This window comes from Myotis lucifugus, unplaced genomic scaffold (genome assembly GCF_000147115.1).
Source record: "Myotis lucifugus unplaced genomic scaffold, Myoluc2.0 scaffold_896, whole genome shotgun sequence".
NCBI classification, from domain to species: domain Eukaryota; kingdom Metazoa; phylum Chordata; class Mammalia; order Chiroptera; family Vespertilionidae; genus Myotis; species Myotis lucifugus.
In genome coordinates this window covers 135,257-151,634 of record NW_005871944.1, presented here as the reverse complement: position 1 = coordinate 151,634, position 16,378 = coordinate 135,257, and the positions used below count along the sequence as shown (strand labels likewise).

Below are 16,378 nucleotides of genomic sequence, written 5' to 3'. Positions count from 1 at the left end.
CTTCGTGCCCTGGTTCTGGGGTAGGAAGGCATCTAAAGCTCCAATGCCGACTTTGTCCCATGAACGCACCTGAAATCTAACCCTTTTAGAAACGGAATCAAGCCCGGACCATGCGCCCTGGATGCCCCAGAGCAGTGGTTCTCAGCCTTGGCTGCACATTAGAATCACCTGGGAATCTCTTTAAAATCCTGATTTCTGGGCCTCACCCTCCGGAAATTCTGTTTCTTTGTTATGGGGTGGGGTCACAGCATTAGTAACGAAGAAACAGAATTTCCGGAGGATGAGGCCCAGAAATCAGGATTTTAAAGAGATTCCCAGGTGATTCTAATGTGCAGCCAAGGTTGAGAACCACTGCCCCAGAGGCTCACTGTAGACGCTGAGGAGTCTCAGCACCTGTGCCGCGCTCGGCAGGATGGGCCCAGGTCAGCCTGGGTGCAGCTGGTCCCACTTACAGCAATGACACCTGCCATCAGGGGGCGGGGGGTGGGGGGTCCTCTCAGATGGGGAAACTGGGGCCCAGGGAGTTGAGTCACCAATAGGAGCTAAGACCTGCCCTGGCCTGGTGGGTGGCTTTATTTTGTTTGGCATCCCAGGGCAGCTTGATGCCCAGCCCTGACCTGGGTGCTTCGCCGGGTGTGGGAGGGACACAGTGTGTGCTAGGGTGCTGGGAGGAGGGTGTGGACAGAGCCGCAGGGACTTGCCCAAGGTCGGCCAGGACAGGGAGAGGGGCCTTCCAAGGTTTGCATACAAAAGGCTGTTTGCAGAGGACTCTCCTGGGGGAGAGAGGCACGGAGTCCCGGCCCTGCCCTCTGGCCGCCAGCCCAGCCCCAGCCCTGCTTCTGGGCTGCTGCAGCACAGCTTCCTGCCCATGGAAGCCCTGGGTCCCAGCCCATAACCCTCCCTGAAACTGGAGGTTGGAAGCCCCCTTTTACTTGGGGTGCGTCTCAGCCTCTGTGCCTCAGTTTCCAGGTGTGCTAAGTGGTGGACACTATCCACCTGCCCCCAGGCTGTTCTCTGGGGTAACACTGTCCTTCCCACCGCACCCCTCCCCTGCCCTATGCACCCAGTCTCTTGGGCTGTGAAATGGGCACCCTTCTCTCTGTGGGGCTGTGAAGGGAGGGGTCTTTGGAGATAGTTTGGCACTGTCTAAAACACAGCAATGGGCTGTGTTTTTCCTGCAATCTGTAAAATGGGTGCATTACTCTGCTCTTCCTGAAAGTCCAACCAGATGGATTCAGTGTCCTGGGGTCTGTGTCCTTCTCTCGTCCCCCTGTGAGCTGGTGAGGGGTGGTGGGGTGGGGGAACCTGGCTCAGAGCTGGGCTTTAAATGTTTGTTGACTGGCTGACTGGGTGCCCAGCCCTTGTAGAGACCACCCTCCCACTGCCCGCAGGCCCAGGCCTGCTCCCCGAGGCTCCAGCACTCCCTGCACCCTGCACCTGGAGGGCGGGGGGGGGGGGGGGCAGAAAGGAGGCAGCCGCAGGATGCGGGATGGTGAGGGTCGCTCTGGGCTCCCCTTGGATTCCCTCTAAAGAGGACAGACAGATGGCAATAGACATATGAGAAGTTAACATCACTGATCATCAGAGAGATGCAAATTAAAACCACAATGAGAGATCACCTCACACCTGCCAGAATGGCTACCATCAATAAATCAATAAACAAGTGTTGGCGAGGATGTGGAGAAAAGGGAACCATTGTGTAGTGGAAAAATACCATGTAAGGAAAAATATCCTGTAACTAAATTACATCTAGAAAAAATTTTTTCATTGTGTATTGTGGGTGGGATGGTAAATTGGTGCAGCCATTATGGAAAATAGGATATTCCTCAAAAACTAAAAATGGATATACCATACAACCCAGCAATTCTATTCTGGGTATTTATCTAAAGAAAATAAAAACACTAATTCAAAAAGCTATATGCACCTCTATGTTCATTGCAGCATTATTTATGATGGCCAAGTTATAGAAGCAACCTAGGGTGTCATTGATAGATGAATGGATAAAGAAGAGGTGGTACATATATACAATGGAATATTTTATAGCAATAAAAAGATGGAAATCTTGTCATTTGCAACAACATGGATGGATCTAGAGGGTATTATGCTAAATGAAATAAGTCAGAAAGACAAATACCATGTGAAAACTTCTATGTGGAATCTAAAAACCACACAGAAACAGACGGAAGAGGTGGAAGGAAGGGGGAGGGGACTGTAGTCAATCATATTGTGATGAGTTTGCACAGTGACGTGATTACTAGAATTAGTGGGGTGATCAATTGTAAGGTATCAAAATGCTAAATCACCATGCTATCCATCTGGAACGAATATAACCAATATAAGGGTGTACCAACTATACTGAAATAAATACATTTTTTAAATGTACACCAAAGGGGGGGAAAAGGTTACGGAAAAATAGAGAAGTCACAGCTCTAAATGGAGGACTGGGAAGTGTTGCCTGCCTGGCGATCCTGGGGAAGGGCCACGTGGCCCGCCTGTGGCCGCCCGGCCCATCTACCCTGCCCCAAAGCCCACGTCCACCTTCCTGGCTGGAAGGAAAGGGCATGTCCAAGCCCACAGATCCTGGGAAAGAAAGGAGCGTGTCCTGCGTTAGGTCTCACCCGCCCGCCCACGCACCGCGCATGCCCTCGCCGCTTTGGCCCTTGTGGAGACACTGTGGTCAACTAAGAGCCGAGACACTGGGCTCCGCCGTGGCCATGGACAGCGAGGGTCCGTGGGGGGGTCCTGGACAGGTCTAGAGGGGGCCCCCTGCCCCTAAGCCAGCACCACTCTGGTGGGCTGTTTGTCTTTCTAATCTTAACCAAGCTAAGAGGCCAGAAACTGTATTTTAGGTTTCAAATTTGCATTTCTTTGACATATATATTTCCCCTGAGTTTTTGTAATAACTTATGGAGGTATAAATTACATACCATATGATTCACCCATTTAAATTGTACATTTAATGTGTACAACTCAATGGCTTTTAGAATATTCACGATTTTAGGACATTGTCATCACCCCAGAAAGAAGACCCACATCCCTTAGCACAGTCAGGTCCCCCCTCCCCCTCCCCCCCCCAACTGCTAATCTACTTCCTGTCTGTGGATTTGCCTTTTCTGGACATTTCACAGAAACGGATCGTACAATTTTGTGCTGACTTCATGCGCTGATCACAATGTTTTGAAGGTTCCTCCACATTGTAGCCCGTCAGTGCTTCATTCCTTTTTATGGTCAAATAATATTCCATTGTATGGATGGACCTATTTAGTTGGTGGACACTTGGGTTATTTCTCCTCTTGGCTACTGGCAACGATGCTGCTGTGAGCTTTGTGTACAGGTGTGTGCGTGTGTGTGTGTGTGTGTGTGTGTGTGGATGTGTGTTTCTTCTTCTGTTTCTGGGAGGGCGTCACTGTGACCTGTGGTGATGCTCCATGTAACTGCTGGAGAGATTGTCCAAGCAGCCCCCGGCCCCGCCCCTGCGGCCCCGCCCCTGCAGCGTCCCGCTCTGGGCTCCGCATGTCCCGGTACACCTGTCTTCTGTGTGCTCCCTGGGGTTTCGGTTTGCATTTCTCTGAAGCGAACGATGTTGAGCATCTTTTTATGTGGGTATTGGCGGTCATCAGGAAACCTTTAGAGAAATGTCTTTTCAGAGCTTTGGCCATTTTAAAATTGGGTTGTTTGTGTTTTTATAATTCGGTTGTAATGATTTATACATTCCAGAGACAAGTCCTTTATCAGATACGTGATTTGCAAATATTTTGTCTCACTTTGTAAACCTTTTCATTTTCTGGGTCGTGTCCTTTGAAGTACCAATATTTTTAACTTTGCTGAAGTCCAGTTTATTTTTTCTTTTGTTGTTTGGTTATTGTTATCATATCTAAGAAACCATTGCCTAATCCCAGGTCAAGAAGACTGATCCCTATGCTTCCCTCCAAGAGTGTTAAAGTTTTGGCCTTTATATTTATGTCTTTGATTCACTTTCAGTTGATTTCTGTACAGGATGTGGGGACAGGCCCAGCTTTATTCTTCTGCGTGTGGGTGTCATCCCAGCACGGTTGTTGGAGACCGACCCCTCCCATGGCATCATCTTGGCACCCCTGTCCGAGGCGAGGGCCTGGAGGTGCGTCGGTCCCACCGCCATGTGTCTGTCTCTACGCAGGACCTCTGCTTCCATCCCCATAGCTCTGTGGTGAGTTCTGAAATAGGGAAGTGTGAGTCTTCCAACTTTGTTCCTTTTCGGTCTGGTTTTGTTTGGCTATTCTGAGGCTCTGCGTTTCCTTGTGAATTTTAGGAGCAGCTTGTCAATTTCTGCAGCGGCAGCCGAGGGGCCTCTGCTCGGGGCGTGGACTCCGCATCTGCCCTCTTCACTGGGAAGGCTTCCGACGCCCGACACGTGGCAGTTCCCATTTGTTTAGCTCTTTAATTTCCTTAACAATGTTTTGTAGTTTTCAGAGTTTACGTTTTGTGCTGCTTTTCTTAAATTTATTGCTAAAACTATAAGTAATGTATTTTTCTTGATGCTCTTGTAAATGGATTGTCTTCCTAATTTCATTTTCAGCGTGTTCCTGGCCACTGCACTGAGATGCCTTGGGTTTCATATATTGATCTTGTATCCTGCCACCTTGCTGGGCATATTTATTAGTTCCCATAGGTTTTTAGCAGATTCCTGGGGATTTTTCTGGACACAAGACCATGTTATCTAATAGAGAAGTTTTGCTTCTTTCTTTCTGATTTGGATGCTATTCATTTAATTTTCTTAACTAAGTATCCTACACCACTGCTTGGGGGCTCTTTGTCTTTTTTTTTCTAACTTAACCTTTTTTGTAGCTGTGATTATTTTTTATCCTCACCTGAAGATATGCTTATTGTTTTAGAGAGAGGGATGAGGAGTGAGGGAGAAATATCGATGTGAGAGAGAAACATCCATCAGTTGCCTCCTGTGAGCGTCCGACTGAGGGTCGAGCCTGCGGCCTAGGCATGTGCCCTGACCGGGAGCGAACCCACAGCCTTGTGGTGCGAGGGGTGAGCTCCACCCCACGGAGCGTGGCCAGGCTGTTGGGACTGTTGTTGCGTCTTATTAGTGTACATGCTGTTTATGTCGCAAGGCCCCGCGTCTGCCCTTGCTGTGCTGTAGGAACCCGAGGTGCTGCACCGCCAGGCGCTGCTCCCTCTGTCTGGGCGTCGGGCATGCCCGCCCCCTGCGTGTGGCCTTTCCGTGGGAAAGTGGGGAGAGCGCTGCTCCCGGGCCGAGGGAGGCTGGGCATGCGGCCGTGCATGCATGCGGCGGGCCTCGTGCTGCTGGTGTGTGAGCCCGAGGGGGAGGCGTGCTGCATCCAGCTTTGCCGTGCCTCAGTTTCCCCTCTTCCTCAGAGGGCTGCAACCCAGCAAACACCCATTAGGTACCTGGTGCTGTTTGTGGGGATCCAGAAGGCAGCCCCCAGCTCACACTGCGCCGGCTCCTGGTGGGGCAGAGGCAGGGTGGGCTCAGGCAGCTGGCCGAGCACGGCCACGCCCGGCCTCCTTGTCACCGCAGTGAGGGGCGTGGGCAGCCGGCCTCCCTGAGCCCCGGGCATGTGAGCTGGTGGCGTGTGTGGTCCCCACACCTGTGCGAAAGGGGGCTTTGTTTCACAGTGGAGCCTCCATGGCTGCTGCCAGGTGGGCCTGATTTTGGGGGCACTCTGGCCCAGTACAGATGGCCGGTGTGGACTATATCCAGAAAGCAAGTTTGCTGATAGGTTGGTCGTGGATTGAGAAGGAGTCCAATTAAATTCTAAGATTTGGGGCCAAAACCAGTAAAGAAGAGAGGGTTTGGTAACTAACCTCAAAGTGAACATGGGGGCAGCCTGGGAGGGAGCACAAGGGCATGGCTGGGTGGGCAGGCGAGCGGGCAGCAGGGTCTGTGCCCGGTGTGCAGGGCGGCCCGTCCGCGCATCCCCAGGACAGGTCGCTGGAATAACGGGCCTCAGCCTGGAGGAGCTGGCGTCTGTCCCCACCCCCTTGCTCAGGCCTCTGCCACGGGGCCCCCGCAGACACCTCCCGATTAGTGTGTCCACGGCAGCCTCCCGGTCTCTGAGACGAGCCACTCTACCTTTCTGCCCAAGTCGGGGAGTCAGTGCTCAAAATCAGAACATTCTGGAAAAGCAGAAGGAAGAGCCTCTTGCACGCGGGCAGGGGAGGCATGTGGGGTGCCCACTGAGCTTCACCCCGTGCGGGACACAGCCCTCCGCCCTCCGCCGGCACATGCGGCTGTTTCAATGTTATTATTTTATAAAGAACTAGAGGCCTGGTGCACGAATTTGTGTGCGGGTACGGTCCCTAGGCCTGGCCTGTGTTCAGGGCCATCTTCCCCAGCTGCCCACAGCTGGCCCTGCCCCCCGCTGCCGCCCACCCCCAGGTCCCCGTCCACCATTAGGCGATCGGAGCCTGCCAGCTGTGGGGAGGGACCAGGAGGTCGGCCGTTCTGCCCACTCCCTGGCCCTGTCCTCCACCCCAGGTCCCCGTTTGTCATTGGGCGATCAGAGCCTGCTGGCCAGGGAAAAGGACCAAGAGGTGGTTAGTGCACCTCATAGTGACTGGCCATCCGAGGCTTGCCCGCGCCTCGGGCCGGCCATTGGCAGCTGGGGGGCTGAGGGGACTGGGGGACTCTGGAGGCAGGTGCGTGGAGCCTTGCCGCACGCCTGCCGCCCCGGTGGGGTGAAGGGACTGGGCGCTGCCATCTTTAAGGGCATGGCAGTCAATTAGCATAGTCCCTCCTTATTGGCTGTGGGTGCCACCATCTTTGTGATGGTGTGATGGTCAATTAGCATATTGCCCTTTTATTATATAGGATGCCGTGATTGTCTCTCTGTCCTTCTGTAAGGACGGCCTTGCTGACATCACCAGATGTACCTCTCCTTGCGGCACCGTCCCCACAGCTGGAGACGGGGTGACTTCACTGCTCACTGCTGTGAGGCGAACCTCCTGGTGCAGAGGTCCTGGCAGCGGACTCATAATATTTCCGTTGGCGACGTCCTCAGCTGCATCTACAGCGTAAGGCTCTCACTGCATTTGCCAGAACTCCGTCCGGGGGTGGATCTGCACCCGTGAGCAAGGGCCAGAGGAGTTGCCCAGGCCCTTTCTAACTTGGCCTTGGCCTTTCTCTTTTTGCCTTTCTGCCGAGTTGAGGAGTAAAAGATTAGCGCTCGTTTGAATAGTTTCCTCGGTTCCTGTAGCAAGCGATTGTGTAAAGAGACGGCCAGTATCCCTCTCTGAAGCTGGCCCCCGTGTCAGGCACTTCTTTATTTGGACGTCCAGCTTTCATGGTGTGAGATCTCTGTGAATAAGGGTGTTGAACCTTTGTCCTGTATCCTCCAAAGATCTTTTCCTGATTTTTAAACCCAAGTTTATGTTTGTTTTTCAATTATTAGGGAGTAACAAAAGGTTTTGCTCTCATGCAGCGCCCCCCCGCCCCCCCCAGCCTGCCTCTGGAGCTTGTGCTGGGACTCCCAGGTGCGGAACGGCTGTCTGTCGCAAGGTCGTTTCTACTCAGAACGGGAAGGAGCCCAGATCCCCTCCCAAAGCTGTTTCCAGGAAGAAAGGCTGAGTCGCCATTGCCAACATACACTATTTGGTTAATTACACTTTTATTTCTTTGCAGTTGGCTACACTTATCTGGTTGGGTTCCTGTCAAGGTCATCTTGTTTATAGCTGGTCTGCAAAATATTGTGCTACATTTTAACGCATAGCAAGAATAGCATTTAGTGAGGAACGCCCAGACCCTGGGAACCTTGGCCTGTAATACTTGGGTGATCCCTGTATCATTGCTTTCATTGTCTTCTGATGCGTGTTTCTTCTTTTTCTTTTTTCTGTGTGCCAAGCTTTGCACATGCGTTTTATTTTTTAATTTTTCCCTATAACTATAAAATCTACCTTTTTTCATTCGTAGGTGTGCATTACATCTCTTTTTAAAGAACCCCCTGCTCAGAATTTTTCTTTAACATCGGATTGTCTCCTTTAAAAAAAAAATGTTTTACCCATCCCCCACTCCCCCCCACATGGCCACCACCAGCCTGCTGTCTGTATGTTAAGGTCCGTTTCTGGTTTTTGTTTATTAACTTGTTTTATTATTTAAATTCCACATATAAGTGAAATCACATGGTATTTATCTTTCTCTATCTGCCATATCACTTGGCATAATCCGCTCTAGATCCATCCGCGTTGTTGCACGTGGCAAGATTTTATTGTTTCTATTGCTGAGCGACGTCCCCGCGTGGTCTGTTCCCAGCACGGGGCCCTCAGGACACGGATTGTTTGCCTCGGGTCGGTCGGCTCCCAGCCCCTGGCTCTGCCTGCCACTCCTGTCCGGGGCCGGATGACCCAGGGCTTCCCATGGCCGGCGGGCAGCCGTGCCCATGCCAGCCGAGGCTCCTGCAGAGCCCCTGCCTCCGGAATGGGGGCTCATGCTGTCACTCTCCCTAGGCACGTGCACCCAAAGTGCGGCCGCCCCCGCGGGGTACTCTTCAAGTGCTCCGCGGCGACGGGGCCTCTGTGGGGACTGTCATCGTGTTCCACTGCCCCCTCAGGACACCAGATGGTGGGGGTCTGGCCTCCTCGCCTGCACCTGGAAGGGGAGCGTCGCTGAGTGGTCTTTCAGGGACCCCCTGTGTGCAAAGGTGAGGCCCGCTTCCCTCAGCTGCCCCCCAGATTCGCTGGCGCCCTGGGAGGGGCCTGGTGCTGTCATGTGGACAGCGTGGTGTCCACAGAGAAGGTGCCATGGATGCCAGAGTCCCGGCTGGGCCTCTGTGTAGGCTCCTGCTCCCGGTGCTGGTGACCCTGGTGGCTTCACGTCCATAGTGTGGATTCAAGTCCCAGGAGCTGCTCCAGACCCTAGGCCTGCCACTGGCATGGCCACCACTTGCCAGCGGTCACCTTGCTGTCTGAGCCAGCGCTTACTGTTCTGCATTTGTTCATTGACTCAGGCTCTAAGCATGCCTGTGGCAAGCCCTGATAGAAGACCCCACGTCCCAAGAATTCTAGGACCGGGACACCGAGGGCCAGGATGCGCCTGGCCCTGCAGCCCGTTGGGGAGAGGTTTTCTATTTGTATTTGTAGTGCAGGGTGTTGAAGGGTAATACCCAGCACAGCCGTTTTCAAAGGGAGGCCAGTGTATTGTGTGATGAAAAGGGCTCAGTAGTCAAGACAGTTTGGAAAAGGCCATGTTAACTTAAAGGCTGCAGGACTTCTCAGAGCCTTTAAAATGCTCCTGTGTTGGGTGAATCTCGAGAAGGAGGGTATCTGTTAGGATTAGATTCCTAGAGATACAAAACCCAAGATAGCGGGAGTTAGCCAACAGGGGCTATGGGAGATTTCTCTTGCCATGGCCCTCAGATTGGGAGTCCTCTGCTCATATGGTGCCCCACAGTGGGGACCCTTCCATGTTGTGGCTCTGTTGGGTTTGGCCTTGAGCCCAGACTGCAGTGGGTGAGAGCCAGAAGGGCCTCCCTGGCACCGTCAGAGCTTCTCCCGTGTGCCCCCAAAAACTCTTACACACACTCTAAAACCCTGCTCCAACACCCCCTTCTTGCGAGGCAGTCTTCCCTGATAGCCTCACTCCTACAAGGGTTTGCACAGACCTTCGCCTTAGCAGCCAGCTGCCCTGCCTCCCTATGGCATGGGCTCCTGGGGGCGGGGTGAGCGCCACTGCTGGGCCTCGGCGGGCCATGCCAGGAGCTGGTCTCGTCTCTCTTGCAGCTGTGACGCCCCATGAGACCTTTGGCTTCAGGGTGGCCGTGATCGCCTCCATCGTCAGCTGCGCCATCATCCTGCTCATGTCCATGGCCTTCCTCACCTGCTGCCTCCTGAAGTGCGTGAAGAGGACCGAGCAGCGCGCTTCGACAGGCATGGTGGCCCCGCATCCTCGTGGGAGGGGGGCCTGTGGCCTCGAGCCCTGACCACTCCCCGGAGCCAGGAGCCGGCCCGGCACTGCCCCAGGGGTGCCAACACTCATGCCCATCTGGGCCTCCTAAGGGTGCCCAGGGGCATGAGGAGTAGGGTCACCCTACCAACAGCTGCCCTCACAGCCCACGACGGCTGCAGACACGGTCGGTCAGGGTCTGCACTGCGGTTGGGGCGTGGCATCGTGGTCATGAGCGTCGTGGCCTGGCGGGCGTGTGGGCTGCGGGGACGGGGGCTGGCTGGTCCTGCAGTGCGTGCAGCCGCGAGCAGTGTGTGCTCCACTGTGGGGCCTGAGGGCTGAGGGCTGCGGCCTGTGGTATCTGCAGCTCCAGGCGGACTCTGCTCACTGCCGGCGGCTGCTTCACTGTAATTTGTCCTTTTTCGGAGTCCAGTGGAACCTTGGTTCTCGGAAGGCTGTTCAAGAAGCGATTTGTTTGTAAACTGAATCATTTTTCCCATTAAAGTAATGTACAGTGAATTAATCTATTCCAGACCCCCAAGTGATTCGTCTTAGCCTTCTTCAGTTGTCTGTGATCATTGTTTCTTTCACACCCTTAGCTACATCAGCTTTTTTGATGGCCGCTTTATGTTTTAAAATTGTGCTAATCATCGATTTCACCATGACATACTCAGTAGCCAGATCAGACATGCAAACACCTCTATCCTACTTTGCAATTATTTCTTTTTTAAGCTCTAGTGTTTTTCTCACAACTTTCCTTTTCACTTTGCTGCTATCACTAACCTTAGGACCCGTGGTACATATTATAAATAATAAGTAGCAACAAAAGGAGAAAAACATGGAAATATTCACAGCACAATTTCCCGAGAATGTTAACAATGCGAGGGTCAGCAGTAAACTACTCACACTTGAGTATTTTCTTTGTCACTTGAGAGTCACGTGACTGGTCATACAGGTATCAGCATGAAAGGGTTGTCAGGTCGAGAACTGAAGTTTTGTTTGACAACAGATTTTTTAAAATATATTTTTTAATTGATTTCAGAGAGGAAGGGAGAGGGAGAGAGAGATCGAAACATCAATGATGAGAATCATCAATCGGCTATCTCCTGCACGCCCCCTACTGGGGATCGAGCCCTCAACCCAGACATATGCCTTGACCGGAATTGAACCCAGGACCCTCAGTCCGCAGGCCGACGCTCCATCCACTGAGCCAAACCATCTAGGGCGACAATTGAGATATTTTTTTGTGAACAACTGAGTAGAGAATCGAATTGTTTGAGGTGGGAGATATATGAGAACTGAGGTTTGACTGTAGTTTTTAACATGGTGGTAAAATGTTTATAACATAAAAGTTGCCATTTAACCGTCTTTATGAGTAGAATTCAGGGGCACTAGTTACATTCACTACACTACACTGTGCCGCTGTCCTTGACGACTTGTCTCTAGACGACTTGCTTGGCAGGTAGAGTGGTCTGGCATGTTCCGATGGCCTGTGACCACGACCTCCGCCCCCCCCCCCCCAGAACTGAGGAGGCCACAGGGCCTCCAGTGCTCCCAGCCCAGCTTGCAGAGGCTCAGGGTGGCAGCCTGGGCCCTCACGCACTGACTGCCTTGCATCTCTTCCTGCAGAGCTGCCCAGCTGTGGCTCCAGCTGCGAGGTGAAGACTTGGAGACGCTGCAGGCCACCTACCTGGGCCTCCCGGGCTTGAAGAACAGCAGCGGCAATGTGGGGCCCAGAGGCCAGCCTGGCCAGGAGCGTGGCCACCACAGCTTCACCACGTGGGCACCGGCTGGGCAGTGGGCAGGGATAAGGGGGGGGGGGCTGGGTTGGTCAGGACAGGGCAGGAGAACCAGGAACCCGCGGGTACTGGCTGCCCCCTCACGCTGTGCTGCTCACCTGGGCCTCACATCCTGGCCCAGAGACGGGCTGTGGTCCTGCTGGCACCTGTGCTGGCCCCGCACCCTGGCTGCGGGCCTCCCGCCCCGTGGCTTTATCGTGAGAATCACCCTTAGGGAGAAGGCAAAGCTCCTGAGCCTGCGTGTCCCGTTCGCCCAGCCCACAGGCTGTGCTGTGTCCTGTGGACTCCCTCCGTCCTCCCGCCTCTCCCGCTGCCTCCCTTTCAGCACACGTGCGTACACACACACACACACACACACACACACACACACACACGGTTCTCTCACACACCCTCTTCTGACTCCCAGAGTCTGGTCTGGCTGAAAGTGGTCACCGCTCTGCGCACCCTCTCAGGACCCACGTGGCACCAGCAGCTCGGCCTCTCAGCTTTTTGTCCTGGTGGCCAGCGGTCCCTGCAGAGCCCGAGCTCGGACTGGCTGTCGGGCACTGGCCCTCGGGCTGCGCCGCGTTTCCCACGCAGGTGCCTGGGTGCTGGGGCGGGGCGGGCGCCCCCGCACATGCAGACGGCGCTCTTGGGGCCGAGGTGAGTCCCTGCCAGCTGATGAGACGGGGCTCTGCAAGGGACCTCTTCCCTGGCCTCAGCTTCTCCCCGGGGCCTTACAAAAGTGTGATTTTAGTTCTGTTGTTATTCTGTCTTTTTTTTTCTGCGAGGAATGAGGATGGGTTCTGCTTTTCCCTTTTCATTTTATTTTGTTGTATCACCGTGAACTCGAGGCTATTCTTCTCTAAAGCTTTATTCTGGGGAAATGTCACAAATGCAGAGGCGGAGACAATGTGTGGGTCTGTCCCCGCTGCTGTCCTCAGCAGTCACTGTCCCCATCATGCCAGGCCGTGGGCTCGGCGCTTCCCTGGGAGCCCGCCCCGACTGCGCTGGGTGGAGGCAGCGCTCAGGACCAGGCCCCCCTCACAGAGCAGGCCCCCCGGGAGCCCCGGGCTGCTCCCACTCCCGCCGCGCCGCCTCCCTGCGCAGTGAGGTCCTGGCAGGCTGAGGCACCTGGAGTGGGCAAGGCTGAGGGCGGGCGGGCACTGCTGTGGGTGCTGCTCTTGGTGCTGCTCTTGTCCCACCGCACAGATGAGAAAGCAGGCGCAGGATGGGCTGGCCTGGCTGCCCAGGGTTGCAGGAACTGTGGGCCTGCCCGCGGAGGGCTTGGTCCCCTCTCCCGCCCCTGAGCCACAGACCTAGGCCTGCCTGCTGGTGGCCGCACCTGCGCTGCCTCTGCCCTCGGCCTGGGACGCAGCTGTGGTTACACGGCTGGTGTACCCCGAGCTCCGCTCCGATGGTCAGTGTTCACGAGACCCCCTGACTGCTCAGGTTTGGGTAAATGTTGGTGCTTAGAGCTGTTTCTCTTTTTTGAGATGACATTTTGGGGTGATCCTAGAAATAGACTGTTTAGGCCAAAGAGTCTTAATATTTTTTTAATATATTTTATTGATTTTTTACAGAGAGGAGGGGAGAGGGATAGAGAGTTAGAAACATCGATGAGAGAGAAACATCGATCAGCTGCCTCCTGCACGCCCCCCCACTGGGGATGTGCCCACAACCAAGGTACATGCCCTTGACTGGAATCGAACCTGGGACCCTTGAGTCCACAGGCCGACGCTCTATCCGCTGAGCCAAACCGGTTAGGGCGAGTCTTAATATTTTGATTACCAAACTAGAGGCCCGGTGCACGAAATTCGTGCACAGGTAGGGTCCCTAGGCCTGGCCAGTGATCAGGGCCAATCGGGGCCTTCCTTCATTCCGTGCCGCCCCCTGGTGGTCAGCGCACATCATAGTGAGTGAGGGGACACTTTGCATATGAGCCTTTTATATATATAGATTCTTCAGGGACCCAGCACAGTTGAGTGGAGGTGTTTTCCCCTGGCGGACTGGCAGGGCCGCCTCTCGGGAGCCCCCCTGCGTGCCTTCGTATTTCTTCATTGACCGTGAGGAAGGGCGATTCCTCCGGCCCTTGCTTGCCGGCTGCGCCCCTGGGTGTGGTCATCTTCTTTTGCTTTGCTGACGGGCCTGCTGGTGTTTTCCCGTGTGTGCTGGGAGCTTTGTGCACCGGGTAGAAGTGAGCCTGACTCCAGGGCTGGCGCAAGTCCTTTCCTTTTCGTGCTGGTTAGGTTGGCGTGGTCCTGCTCATGCCTTTCCTTTCAGTGAGTCAGATTCCTTTCAGGCCCCGCCCGTGCGGCCCCTCGGGGGTTCACCCTGACAGGTTGTCCTGGCTCAGCTGGGAAAGCCCAGTGGAGCCCCTCACCCCTGCCCCAGGCAGCATGCATCCTGGGCAGCCAGTGCTGCTGCGGCTGCATGGGTCTCCCCGGGTGGGTGCTGTGGGGTCGGGGCCTGCCCACGATGCCTGTCCTCAGACCTGGGGCCTTGTTCTCTCTCCTCTGATGGCCAGCTCAGGGCCATGTGGGGAACTGTGTGACCACCTCCCCAGAGGGCGACTTGGGGGCCACTCAGAATCAGCTCTAGTCAGGGCAGCTCAGGCAGGAAGTAGGAGGAGAGGCTGGGGGGGCATGGGGGTCAGAGCCCCTCCCCGAGCTCTCCCACAGCCCCCAGGATCCCGCTCTGAGTCCAGCTCATGGGGACCAGAGAAGGCAGCGCCTGCCAGGACTGCACAGCCTGATGGAGGAAGCAAGGCCCCCCAGCCTGGGCCTCTGGGCCCCAGGCAGGGACCCTGACGGCAGCCCAGGGTCTGGCCGTCCTAGCCAAGGCCCAGGCGCCTGTTCTCACACTGATGGTGGTGGTTGTCATCAGCGAGGCGAGGTTTGCCCTTGACCTGCTTTTACTTCATAAAGACGTCCCAGGACTCGGCTCGGCGGCACTGTTCTCAGCTCCTTCAGATCTTCCCACTTCTAACCTTAGGGGCAAGCACTGCTCTGATTCCGTTTCAAGGAACCTGTCCAGACCATGCACAGCTGCTAAGCCTGAAGCTGCTTTAACGCAGGCTTTCTGGCTCCAAAGTCCACGGATTTGCCCCCAAGCTGTCTTTCCTCTTCACTAATTCATTAATTGATTCATTCACGTATCCATGAAACCAAGAGATAATTTCGTAATTCCTACTACTTCCAAGGGCTTGTCTGAGAATTAGCTGTGGGTGGGAACAGAGAGCCAGGAAGGCTTCTCGGAGGAGGTGGCACATGATGTGAGCCTGGATTTCGGGGAAGGGGGGAGACAGCCCCTGCGGGAGGGAGCAGCCTGCAGAGGCTGGAGGTGGAGCAGAGGCCAGTTTTTCGGGGGAGAAAGAGGAGCCAGGTGACATCTCAGGCCAAGGTCTCAGGTCTGATCAGCCTGGGGACTGGTTGGTTTGTGGGCTGGGGAGTAGGGGCCACAAGGGAACAGAAGCTAGAGAAGGTAGTGACCTGGCCCCCAGACCCCTGGCCTGGGGAGGCAGCCTGACCTGTGGTTTTCACACTCTGAATAAGGCCCTTCCTGACACAGCCAGGGGACGCAGCCCCGCCCTTGGAAAAGCCCGGAGCAGGGTCCCTGAGACCTGGGTCTCTCCTCGGCTCACTCCCTCGCAGCTTTGGGCCTGCGGCTCAAGGCAGGGCACTAATGGCAGGGCCCCTCCAGCGGGAGAAATGGGGCTCCTCAGCCTTGGGGTGCTGGTCGGCTCCAGGCCCACTGAAGGCCATGGCCGGGCCTGGGGCCCAGCAGGGGGCAGTGTTGGGCCCATGGAGTCCTGGCTCTTTCCGCAGCTCACACCTCCTCTCTCTGCAGAGACCTCGGTGAGCGCGCCAGAGCGCTGGCTGGTGTGGCCGGCTGCGTGGACAAGGACCCCCGGGCCCCTGGCAGTGCCGCCTGCTCACCCTGGGCCCCGGTGACGGTGCACAGTGAACCCTGGGAAGACCCCGCCTGCCCCCAGGCCCACCACTGTGAGGCCCAGACGGTCCAGGCCCGAGCTGCCCTCCACACCGAGGCGACCGGGCCGACCTGTCAGCTGGCCACCTGTGTTTCGACGTGTGTCCAGCTCGAGGCGGGTCAGTGAAGTAAGCGTCCGGTTTCGGGATCCTCGGGCCTGGTGCAGAGCTGGGCGTGCCCTGTGCCTGCAGCTCAGCAGCAGCAGCTGTGACAGCCGGGCTCCTGGGAATCGCCCTGAGGCGGGCAGAGCAGCGGCAGCCCCCAGCCAGGGACCTGAGCAGCTGGACATGAGGACATCTGCTCCGCACAGCCCAGAGGGAGTGGACAGCCCGTCCTGGCTCCCAGCGGCCAGGCTGCCTCCACAGGGAGTGCTCCTCCCAGGGTCTGCGCGGTTGCGGGGAGGGTGGGAAATAAACAAGTCTCAAACTGAAAATCGCAGAGGGGAAACCACGGCTCAGTTCAACCCCTGCAAACCACTCAGGGGAAGTGTCTAGATGCAACCTTTATTCCCCCCCCCCCCCCCCCCGGGAGCCTGGTATGGAAACATTGATGAGGGAGGCTTTTTAAACCATACGCCCGGCATTGCGCGAAAAGCCCCATCAGCTGACCGTTTCTCTTCTGCTCCGCGAACTGCGCGGCTCCCCCGGCTCCCCGCAGTTCACAAACCCTCAGAGCACGCACTGCACCTGGTGAACAGGGTCACCGTACTCAGTCAAGGACG

At 55.6% G+C, this 16,378-nt stretch overlaps 1 protein-coding gene across 1 annotated transcript in view; it reads left to right on the top strand.

The window, feature by feature from the left end:
• SUSD3 (sushi domain containing 3) overlaps positions 1–15,784 on the top strand; it is a 16,953-nt gene extending 1,169 nt beyond the window's left edge. Inside the window, 9 exon segments of the mRNA XM_023747515.1 lie at positions 672–686; positions 8,471–8,550; positions 8,552–8,572; positions 8,574–8,624; positions 8,627–8,648; positions 9,727–9,873; positions 11,521–11,615; positions 12,194–12,330; positions 15,517–15,784. Of these exon segments, the coding sequence (XP_023603283.1) occupies positions 672–686; positions 8,471–8,550; positions 8,552–8,572; positions 8,574–8,624; positions 8,627–8,648; positions 9,727–9,873; positions 11,521–11,615; positions 12,194–12,330; positions 15,517–15,784 (836 nt within the window).
• The last annotated feature ends 594 nt before the right edge of the window (positions 15,785–16,378 follow it).